This window comes from Heptranchias perlo, chromosome 5 (assembly GCF_035084215.1).
Source record: "Heptranchias perlo isolate sHepPer1 chromosome 5, sHepPer1.hap1, whole genome shotgun sequence".
In the NCBI taxonomy this organism is placed as follows: Eukaryota; Metazoa; Chordata; class Chondrichthyes; order Hexanchiformes; family Hexanchidae; genus Heptranchias; species Heptranchias perlo.
The window spans coordinates 88,527,082-88,539,557 of record NC_090329.1 but is presented as its reverse complement, the minus strand read 5'-3'; the positions used below and the strand labels follow the sequence as shown (position 1 = coordinate 88,539,557).

Genomic DNA, 12,476 nt, shown 5'->3' with positions numbered 1-12,476 from the left:
GATAGGAGTTCGGTCCATTGCTATTTACTGTCTTTATTAATGACCTGGATGTAGGTGTTGTGTGAATGGTCCACAAGTTTGCGGATTTTACAAAGATTTGTGAGAGTGTTAGGACTGAGGATGACAAAAAAAATGACTGCAAATGGATCTTGATGTGATGAGGAATGGTTTGGCAAATGGTATTTAACAGATAAATGTAGTTATTCATGTGGTTATGGTGCACAATTAAAAGCAATTAAAGCTGCTATTAGATCAGTTAATAGGTCAATGGAGAAGAAGACTGGACAGCTGTGGTAGCAACGGTAACTGAAGTCTGTTGAATGAATAAAAGATCTTGGTGTTATAGTACACAATTCTCTTAAGGTTCACACCAATGCCACTAAGAGAAGGCAAGGCAAATAGGATACTTGGTTGCATTGCCAGGATGATTCAATATAAAACAAAACACACTATTTTATTGTATAAAAATTTGGTAGGCCTCACTTAGAATAGTATGTCTAGTTTTGGTCACCAAACATGGTAGATGATACAATGGCTTTGGAAAAGGTTCAGAGGGCGGTCACTAGGATGATATCGAGCTTAAAACAGCTTAGTTATGCAGACAGTTTTAAAAAACTAGATTTATTTACTCTAGAGATGTGTAGATTCAGGTGAGAACTGATAGACATATAGAAACATAGAAAATAGGAGCAAGAGTAGGCCATTCGGCCCTTCAGGCCTGCTCCGCCATTCAAAATGATCATGGCTGATCGTCTAACTCAGTACCTTGTTCCTGCTTTTTCCCCATATCCCTTGATCCCTTTAGCATTAAGAAACATATCTACCTCCTTCTTGAATACATCGAATGACTTTGCCTCCACTGCCTTCTGTGGTATAGAATTCCACAGGTTCACCACCCTCCGAGTGAAGAAATTTCTCCTCATCTCGGTTCTAAATGGCACACCCCGTATCCTGAGACTGTGACCCCTGGTTCTGGACTCCCCAGCCATTGGGAACATCCTCCCTGCATCTAGTCTGTCTAGTCCTGTTAGAATTTTATATGTTTCGATGAGATCACCTCTCATTCTTCTAAGCTCTAGTGAATATAGGCCTAATCGACCCAATCTTTCCCCATACATCAGTCCTGCCATCCCAGGAAACAGTCTGGTAAACCTTCGTTGCGCTCCCTCCATGGCAAGGACATCCTTTCTCAGATAAGGAGACCAAAACTGCACACAATACTCCAGATGTGGTCTCACCAAGGCCCTGTACAACTGCAGTAAGACATCCCTGTTCCTGTACTCAAATCCTCTTGCAATGAAGGCCAACATACCATTCGCCTTCCTAATTGCTTGCTGCACCTGAATGCTCGCTTTCAGCGACTGGTGTACAAGGACACCCAGGTCTTGTTGCACCTCCCCTTTTCCCAATCTATCACCATTCAGATAATAATCTGCCTTTCTGTTTTTACAACCAAAGTGGATAACCTCACATTTATCCACGTTATACTGCATCTGCCATGTTCTTGCCCACTCACCCAACTTGTCTAAATCACATTGGAGCCTCTTTGCATCCTCCTCACAGCTCACATTCCACCCCAGCTTTGTGTCATCTGCAAACTTGGAAATGTTACATTCCGTTCCCTCATCCAAATCATTGATATATATTGTGAATAGCTGGGGCCCAAGCACTGATCCCTGCGGTACCCCACTAGTCACTGCCTGCCACCCGGAAAAAGACCCGTTTATTCCTACTCTCTGTTTCCTGTCTGTCAACCAATTCTCAATCAATGCCAGTATATTCCCCCCAATCCCATGTGCTTTAATTTTGCACACTAACCTCTTGTGTGGGACCTTATCAAAAGCCTTCTGAAAATCCAAGTACACCACATCCACTGGTTCTCCCCTATCTATTCTACTAGCTACCTCCTCAAAAAACTCCAGTAGATTTGTTAAGCATGATTTCCCTTTCATAAACCCATGCTGACTTTGTCCAATCCCGTTAATGCCCTCCAAGTGTTCTGTTATCACATCCTTTATAATAGACTCTCGCATTTTCCCCACTACTGATGTTAGGCTAGCTGATCTGTAATTCCCTGTTTTTTCTCCTTCCTTTCTTAAATAGTGGGATTACATTTGCCTCCCTCCAATCTATAGGAACTGTTCCAGAGTCTATAGAATTTTAGAAGATGACCACCAATGCATCCACTATTTCCAGGGCCACTTCCTTTAGTACTCTGGGATGTAGATTATCAGGCCCTGGGGATTTGTCAGCCTTTAGCCCCATTAATTTCCCTAGAACTCCTTTTTTTTACTAATACTGATTTCCTTCAATTCCTCCCTCTCACTAGACCCTTGGTTCCCTAACATTTCCGGGAGGCTATTTGTGTCCTCCTTTGTGAAGACAGAACCAAAGTATGTATTTAATTGTTCTGCCATTTCTTTGTTCCCCATTATAATTTCCCCCATTTCTGACTGTAAGGGACCTACATTTGTCTTCACTAATCTTCTTCTCTTGACATATTTATAGAAGCTTTTACAGTCAGTTTTTATGTTCCCTGCTAGTTTACTCTCATACTCCATTTTCCCCCTCTTAATCAATCTCTTTGTCCTCCTTTGCTGAATTCTGAACTGCTCCCAATCCTCAGGCTTGCTGCCTCTTTGGATCTAATACTATCCCTAATTTCTTTTGTAAGCCACGGTTGAGCCACCTTTACTGTTTTATTTTTGCACCAGACAGGAGTGAATAATTGTTGTAATTCCTGCACACGTTCTTTAAATATTAGCCATTGCCTATCCACCGTCATCCCTTTTAGTAAAGTTCCCCATTCTATCCTAGCCAACTCACACCTCATACTTCTGTAATTTCCTTTATTTAGATTCAGGACCCTAGTTTCGGATTCAACTACTTCACTCTCCATCTTAATGAGGAATTCTGTCATGTTATGGTTGCTCTTCCCTAAGGGACCCCGCACAACAAGATTGTTAATTAATCCTTTCTCATTGCACAATACCCAGTCTAGGATCGCCTGTTCTCTAGTTGGCTCCTCAACGTACTGGTCTAAAAAAAAATCTCATACACTCTCCAGGAATTCCTCCCCCACAGTATTATTGATAATTTGGTTTGACCAATCTATATGTAAATTAAAGTCACCCATGATTATAGTTGTACCCTTCTTGTATGCATCTCTAATTTCCTGTTTAATGCCCTCCCTTACATCTCCACTACTGTTTGGGGGCTTATAGACAACCCCCACCAACGTTTTCTGCCCCTTGGTATTTCTTAGCTCCACCCATACAGATTCCACATTGTGATTTTCCGAGCCAATATCCTTCCTCACTATTGCATTGATTTCCTCCTTTACGAACAATGCTACCCCACCTCCTTTCTCTTTTTGCCTGTCCTTCCTAAATATTGAATACCCCTGGATGTTCAGTTCCCATCCTTGGTCACCCTGCAGCCGTGTCTCCGTAATCGCAACTATATCATACCCGTTAATATCTATCTGTGCTGTTAATTCATCTACCTTATTGCGAATGCTCCGTGCATTAAGACACAAGATTTTTAAGATTGCTGGTCATCTTAGTTTTATTTGGCACTATGGCCCTATTTGTTTTTCACCCTTGTTTTCTCTGCCTTCCATTATTGCTTCTTCCATTTCTGTCTTTTGTTTCTATCCTTGTTTCCCCCTCCTCTGTCTCCCTGCTCGGGTTCCCATCCTCCTGCCATTCTAATTTAAACCTTCCCCAACAGCACTAGCAAACACCCCCGCGAGGACATCGGTCCCAGTCCTGCTCGGGTGTAACCCGTCCCGCTTGTACAGGTCCCACCTTCCCCAGAACCGATCCCAATGTCCCAGGAATCTAAATCCCTCCCTCCTACACCATCCCTGCAGCCACGCATTCATCTGGTCTATTCTCCTGTTACTATACTCACTAGCACGTGGCACTGATAGTAATCCTGAGATCACTACCTTTGAGGTCCTGCTTTTTAATTTATCTCCTAACTCCTTAAATTCACCTTGCAGGACCTCATCCCTTATTTTACCTATGTCGTTGGTACCGATATGGACCACGACTACTGGCTGTTCACCCTCCCCCTCCAGAATAACCTGCAGCTGCTCCGTGACATTCTTAACTCGAAGACTAGGGAGGCAACATACCATCCTGGAGTCACGTTTGTGGCCGCAGAATTGCCTATCTGTTCCCCTTACAATTGAATCCCCTATCACTATAGCCCTGCCACTCTTATTCCCCCTCTCCTGTGCAGCAGAGCCACCCGTGGTGCCCCGAACTTGGCTCTTACTGCTTTCCCCTGATAAGCCATCTCCCCCAACAGTATCCAAAGCGGTATATCTGTTTGAGAGGGAGATGGCCCCAGGGGACTCCTGCTCTAACTGCCTAGTCCATTTACTCTGCCTGGCGGTCATCCATTTCCCTTCTGCCTGCGTAATCTTTACCTGCGGTGTGACCACCTCACTGAACGTGCTATCCACGATAATCTCAGCATCGCGGATGCTCCATAGTGAATCCACCCGCAGCTCCAGCTCTGAAATACGGTTAGCCTGTAGCTGCAGCTGGACACACTTCCTGCACATATGGTCGCTAGGGACACTGGTAGTGTCCATGACTTCCCACGTATTACAGGAGAAGCATATCATGGATGCGAGCTGTGCTGCCATGACTTGCCTTAGATTTACACTGCGTTCACCCCTCAGACTCTCCTCCCGCTCTCGAACTCTCCTTTTATACTGTGCTCGCCTCTCGGACTCTCCTGCCTCACCTGTGACGTCGCACAGTAGTTTTCTCTTGTTGCAGGTCTGCTGCTGCTTTTATCCCCACTCTCAGTCTTCTGCCGCTCAGGTCCACCGCCGCTCTGCGGAAAAAGTTGGGAAAAGCAAGGCAAAGCAGCACCTCCTTCCCCCACTTCACCGAAATCCCACACTCATCAAACTCTCGTGTTTCAGATAATGATGGGACTAGGATGTATTCATAGTGACAGATTATTTAAATTATATAGGTTAGGGGGGATCAAGGGTTAAGCGTATAAGTTACTCAAGGGCAGAATTAGGTTAGATGTTAGGAGTAAAAACAGAAAATGTTGGAAACACTCAGCAGGTCAGGCAGCATCTGTGGAGAGAGAAACAGAGTTAACGTTTCGGGTCGATGACCTGCTGAGTATTTCCAGCATATTCTGTTTTTATTTCAGATTTCCAGCTGCAGTATTTTGCTTTTATTTTAAATGTTCGGAGGTTCTTCTTTACCCAAAGCCTAATAGACCTATGGAACAAGTCGCTGGCTTGTGCAGTAAGTACTGATTTACTGCATACCTTCTTAAGACAGCTGGGACAGAAATCATGGCATACAATAGGTAGGTGGAATACTAAGTTATATAAATCATGGCCAATGTGGCCTCCTGGACTAATTTTGATCGCCTAAGTAGATTGGAGAGGAATTTTCCAGATTTTTTCCCCCCTAAATTGGCTGTGGATTTTTAAAATCTGTTGTATTTTGTCTCTTCCCCAGAGATTACATGGCCACTGGCGGGTGGGTGGGTGGGTGTTATGAATCATGTGTGGAGCAGACTTAATGGACCAGCTGGTCTTTACCTGTCCATCATTTTTACATTCATAAAACAGCCTATTAAGAGGTCACATGTTTGCACACTTACCACCGCAACCTTGCATGCACCAAATATTTTCTTCGCCCAGATCTAGTTCCCAGATTCTGGCCGTAGGTGACACTGTATTGATGTATTCTGTCTACTGCATCCATGCGGCTCTGGCTGTACTCTTTATTGTGGGCTGGCCTGTCCTCCAAATAGAACCAATTTTTACTGTAGGTCCTCCTGCAGCAAGACTACCAAAGCCTGGGGTCATTATGCTGTTTATCAGCCTTTAAAGATGTACACCTTTAAGAGCTACTCCTCCCGACCTTGGCACATCATTTGCTGTGTGGTGGGAGCACCAGTTAATTATGTTAAAGAACTGACCTTGCATTATCAGATGAAGTTAGACTTGGGGTGCAGGTCCAGCCACTGCCCAATGTGTAGTATTCTCAATGCCACTATGTAGGGAATACATTGTTAGCCCATGGTGGGCCCAGTTATGAACTTTCCAGCTGCTTCTTTCCCCCAAGGCCTGCCACAGCAACTTTTCATCCCTAGACTCGTGCAAGGGAGCTGCACATAATATAGGTTTAAATGTTCAAAATGGCCATTCTGTCCACTCCTAAAGATTTGTCTTGCAGAATGGTTGACAGCCTTGGATCAACAAAATGCAAATTGTTGTTGTTACCAGGAATCTGAGGCTATTGTCATGAAGAAACATTCAAAAAACTAGTTTTTTTTATTGGCACAGAGAAGATTTAGGCGGATCTAATAGAGGTTTTCAGGATTACAAAAAGCTTCGATATAGTGAAAGATTGTGTCCACTGCGGGGAAGTTGGAAAAAGATTTTTCACACAGCAGGTTATTAGACCATGGAATGCTTTACCACAAGTGGCTATTGAGGTAGAAATTGTAACAATATATAAATATTTGTAAATGATGACTGTAAAAGCTACAGTGAAATGGGATTAGAGTAAATTTCCCAGTTAGAGGTAGCACCAATACAGGCCTCCTATGCTGTAATTTCTGTGGTTCTTCTGTGGCTCACCACCACCTTCTCTAGGGCAATTAGGGATGGGCAATAAATGCTGGCCTCGCCAGCGACGCCCACATCCCATGAACGAATAAAAAAAAATTGTAATTCCAAAATGGAACCTACATTTTATGGTGCACAAGTTGTGGTATCTACTGTTTAAACTGTCCCTACAATTGACATGAGGCTCTGGATGGAGAATCAGAAATAATTATGAATGTTGTCCAGACTGATACTTCTTGAGCTGGCATTAGGAGAGAGTAGTTCTAAGACCAAACAAGTAGAGTTTCTGTTTTCCCAATATGGAGTGCATACTCTCCCTCTAAGTCCAGAGAGCTCAAGTATAGGTTGACAGTGCTTAAGGACTCCCAAGGGTGCACAGGGGTACTGCTGCTGTTTAACCACCTTAAACTGTGCAATTCACCAACACCGTTATCTGGAACCAAGTGGAAAGCCCCCAGTGACAGGTCTGTGACAAATAGAAGCAATTCTGTCTTGTCTTGGTCTGATAGTTATCCTTTTAAATCAGACACAATATGTGAGATTTTAAAAAGTCACTGGTCTTGTAGTTTTATTAGCCTTTACTGCCTTAATGGCTTTACTAACTTTGGAAATTGTGGAGATCTCATCATGCTATCATTATGTGTGTAATTCTGTTGAGGGATTCATCCATAATGATAGATGGTTTATTCAGTAATTTCTCAAAGTGTCCACAGCACACCTCAACCATGCAATGTCAAGGGTGGCACCATCTGCACTCTTCAAAGGTGCAATACTGGTATACTTGTGCACCTCCTGTAGCATATCGTAGAAGAGTGTTATCATTCTGATCTGTACAGGATTGGATTTTATCATTTTTTTTGTCTCACCAATGATCTTTCATTTATTGCAGTTTTGTGGTGTATTTTTTTGCAGCAAAATTGGAATTAGAGATTAGGGTGTTGTGTGCTCTCCACTCTTCAAGCAATGTTCTAGTCATTCTCAACAAATCAAAGCCAATTATTTGCATGATGCATTGTACAAAGTCACAGTCAATGTCCTTCATTCACTCTGACCATCACTAGAGGTAAGCTTTGTGATAATGGTACTGTACAACTTCAATTAGAGTTTGGGTCCTTCAACCATGTCATATCTTAATGCCGAATGAACTTTGAAAAAGTTCTATAACAATGTGATTGAATTGATAGCAGTAGCTTGGAGTATACGGTGATTGGCCCAGCATTCTGGTCTACACATGGCTCTGGTAATCCTTATATCTAAAAAGCACATTGCTAGATATTGAGTCATCGATCAGATGCCAGTCCTTAGATTATGGATGCACACAGGATGTTTTATGCTGGTCTGGCTTTTGGAAGACTGTGTTGGTGATGAGTAGTTCAGGCTCAATGCATTTTCATAAGACCTTCACAGCATCATTGGGCTAATTACACCAGCCTAGGTGATGGCAACTTTGCTAACTGCACACACTCAATTTGCTCATGATCATTTTGCCTGCTGATAGTGTTGCATTGATCACATTATCTAAATCAACTAATTTTTGTTCTTCATTGTTGTACATATGTATTAATATTGCTTCTGTTTCAATGATAGTTTCACAGTCATCAGGAGTTTGTTGATATCTTTTGGCAAATGATCCAACTTCGCAGTGACGTCTTTATAAATTCCAAATCTTACACCACCTGTAGCAATGCCTCATTTGCCTGGCCACTGCACAAGAGGTATAGGCAGTCCCATCTTCTACCGATTGGCCCTCTCCAGTCAGCCTTGTCTTGCTCAGCGAAGCAATATTGATGTCATAACAAACCGGCTGTCAAGCTACCAGTGCAGTTCTCCATTCTGGTCTTTCTGTGTCTTGTTAGTCAAGAAGAGTTCAGATGTTCCATGCATCCAATATCCGGTTCTATTTTTGTTGCCTGTTTTACACCTGCAGTGGCTGACTAGTCACAGTTAGTTGATTTGGCTGTTAAGAGGCTAACAATCCTTACACCACCTTTACTAGTTTATTCCCCATGTAAAATGAGCAGTGTGAACCTTAAATAGGGATGTTCAGTCATTCAGGATGCTGCTGACTGGTGCTGCAGCCTCAAAAGTTCAGCACCAAGTGACCAGAGTCTCTGACTGACTACAAGCAGATCTACAGCTTTTCTTTTATTCATTCATGGGATGTGGGTGTCACTGGCAAGGCCAGCATTTATTGCCCATCCCTAATTACCCTTGAGAAGGTGGTGGTGAGCCGCCTTTTTGAACCGCTGCAGTCCGTGTGGTGAAGGTTCTCCCACAGTGCTGTTAGGAAGGGAGTTCCAGGATTTTGACCCAGCGATGATGAAGGAACGGCGATATATTCCCAAGTCGGGATGGTGTGTGACTTGGAGGGGAATGTGCAGGTGGTGGTGTTCCCATGTGCCTGCGCTATGCCTCCCAATGTCACCGTGCCTGTTGTTTCACCACTCACATCACTGCAGGGCTTCTATCTCATCATCATCTCCTCCAAAAAGGAAAAAACCTGCATGGCAATGGATTTAAGTAAAAGTGCTTTGCACAGAGCTATTGTTTGTAGGTTCTCTTTCCCCATGGCTCTAAATTAGAGGCCTCTGTTCAGGATGGTGAGATTGTGTTTGGGTGGTGACCAACTATTCCTAAGCATAGCTGCTGTTTGTCTCACCTCTGCACCTTAACCTTCCCAGCATAGGTTCCAATACTAGTAACAAGGCTATCACTGTCATAGCTCTTCATGCCCTGGAGATACGCAAAGCAAGCATCTTCACCGCACCTAGGTAACAGTCAAGAAGGTTTCTTTTACAATGCACAAAGATATGACAAAAAATGTTGAGTGCAATTATCAATGTATAAGATAAAGTATTTATCATTAAAGGAAAAAATTGCAGGGGTATGGAGAAAGAGAGGGGGGAGTGGAGATAATTGGATAGCTGCTTCAAAGTGCCGGCACAGGCACAATGGGCCGAATCGTCTCCTTCTGTGCTGTAAGATTCTGTGGTCATCTGACTTTCAGCATCAGACAATATACCTTCAGCCACTTATAACCCTCAACTGTAATTAATATTTGCATTATAGATGCTGGCGGTTGTATAGATTGTGAGAAAGCACAGATGTGCACATAAGCTCATGTACTCAACATCAGGTGACGATCTACAAAGAGCTATAAATATGACATTCTGAAACTATTTCCGTTATAAAGGTACAGGCTGCACTGCTATAAGGATTGGGAGTTTTCAGGTTAATATGAGTATATGATTTGGGTGGCAATGCAATTTATCTCTGTTCGGAGAATCAGTGTGCCGTGCAATGACATCACTGAGCAGCTGGAAGAAGAAAAAACAGGAAGACAAAGGCAGGCAGCAAGAGCTGTACCAATATGCTGCTTGTTTTGCACAGATACATGAGCAGCGTTGACATGTTTGCTTCTTCTGCAACTTATATCGGCATGACATCATTACAATTCCCCGATCATCTGCAATAGTTTTATATTTAAAAAAGAGCAATCACTCGGGGACGATCCAGCGGAATATCGAAGAATGTACTGGGGTGTTGGTTTTGCATCGTCCAGATCATGCGTGGTTGATCTGAGCAGGAATCAAAGCTTTTCACTGGGACTGTGCGGTTCTGACGATCACTATTCCTTTTATGGATACATAATCACTTTTCCTTTACAGGATTACTGTAACATCATGTCAGGGCTGGGAGCAGAGTCATGGTGGAAGAAAACGCTGTGTCTGACCGGGGGAGCCCTGCTTGCAGCTGCTGCATATCTCTTGCATGAATTGCTAGCAATCAGGTAACAGCTCACCGTCCATTCTTCGATACTCAGAGCACAGACTAGGCACAAGGGCAGCGAACTGTAATTGACAAGTGATATTGCCTGTCAGTCAGGAGGTTGGGATCATATAGATCTAATTGCAAATCCTTCAAAATGAAAATACATTGAAGTGAAGAAAAAACAATCCACCGAAAACGTATATTTTGTTAATTAAGAATGGTTTCAAATTGACCATAGGCCAAATACCGTATCCGCCCAATCGGTTAATAGAAATTAGGTCAGGCACGAGCGCCTAGTTTTTTTTGTTAATGTTGGCATTCCTTAAATGCTAATTCTACTGTGTTTTTACAATTGTTCTCTAATCTTGAATACAGTATGCTTTTAAAATCTCTTATGGAAATGGGATACTTCCCAAATATGTTGCACTTTATATTAGCAGATCCTATCGATTTGTTTTAGGTTTAGGTTTTTGGAAACAATTTACTTTACTAACAGAATCAATCTTTTTCAAGATTTCGTAAGAGCATAATTTAACTACTCAAAGTCTTATATACAGATATGTGTGTGTGTGCATATATATGTGTGTGTGTGCATATATATGTGTGTGTGTGCATATATATGTGTGTGTGTGCATATATATGTGTGTGTGTGCATATATATGTGTGTGTGTGCATATATATGTGTGTGTGTGCATATATATGTGTGTGTGTGCATATATATGTGTGTGTGTGCATATATATGTGTGTGTGTGCATATATGTGTGTGTGTGCATATATATGTGTGTGTGTGCATATATGTGTGTGTGTGTGCATATATGTGTGTGTGTGCATATGTGTGTGTGTGCATATGTGTGTGTGTGCATATGTGTGTGTGTGCATATGTGTGTGTGCATATATGTGTGTGTGTGCATATGTGTGTGTGTGCATATATATATGTGTGTGCATATATATATGTGTGTGTGCATATATATATGTGTGTGTGCATATATATATGTGTGTGTGCATATATATATGTGTGTGTGCATATATATATGTGTGTGTGCATATATATATGTGTGTGTGCATATATATATGTGTGTGTGCATATATATATGTGTGTGTGCATATATATATGTGTGTGTGCATATATATATGTGTGTGTGCATATATATATGTGTGTGTGCATATATATATGTGTGTGTGCATGTATATATGTGTGTGTGCATGTATATATGTGCGTGTATATATATGTGCGTGTATATATATGTGCGTGTATATATATGTGCGTGTATATATATGTGCGTGTATATATATGTGTATGTGCGTGCATATATATGTGTATGTGCGTGCATATATATGTGTATGTGCGTGCATATATATGTGTATGTGCGTGCATATATATGTGTATGTGCGTGCGTGCATATATATGTGTATGTGCGTGCGTGCATATATATGTGTATGTGCGTGCATACAAATATATATGTGTATGTGCGTGCATACAAATATATATGTGTATGTGCGTGCATACAAATATATATGTGTATGTGCGTGCATACAAATATATATGTGTATGTGCGTGCATACAAATATATATGTGTATGTGCGTGCATACAAATATATATGTGTATGTGCGTGCATACAAATATATATGTGTATGTGCGTGCATACAAATATATATGTGCATACATGTGTGCATACAAAGATATGCGTACACATAGGCGCGTGCATACAAAGATATACGTAGGCATTGGCGCGTGGATACAGAGATATGGCGCGTGGCTACAAAGATAGGTGAGTGGATACAAAGATAGGCGTATGCATAGGCGCGTGGATACAAACATATAGAAGAGTGCTTTCGGGACAGTTTCTTAGAGCAGCATGTTCTAGAGCCAACCAGTGAGCAGGCTATTCTAGATCTGGTAATGTGTAATGAGACAGGATTAATTAATGACCTCATTGTAAAGGAGCCTCTAGGTCGCAGTGATCACAATATGATTGAATTTCGCATTCAGTTTGAGGGAGGGAAGAGTAAGCCTAAGACTAGTGTTTTAAACTTAAATAAGGGCAATTATAGAGCATGAAGACAGAGCTGGCTAAAGTGAAA

General features: G+C 42.0%; 1 protein-coding gene across 1 annotated transcript in view; it reads left to right on the top strand.

The window, feature by feature from the left end:
- The first annotated feature begins 10,152 nt into the window (after positions 1-10,152).
- The window catches only part of faxcb (failed axon connections homolog, metaxin like GST domain containing b), a 66,774-nt gene continuing 64,450 nt past the window's right edge, over positions 10,153-12,476 (top strand). The window contains exon 1 of the mRNA XM_067983845.1: positions 10,153-10,412. Coding sequence (XP_067839946.1) covers positions 10,153-10,412 — 260 coding nt within the window. The remainder of the gene's footprint in view (positions 10,413-12,476) is intronic.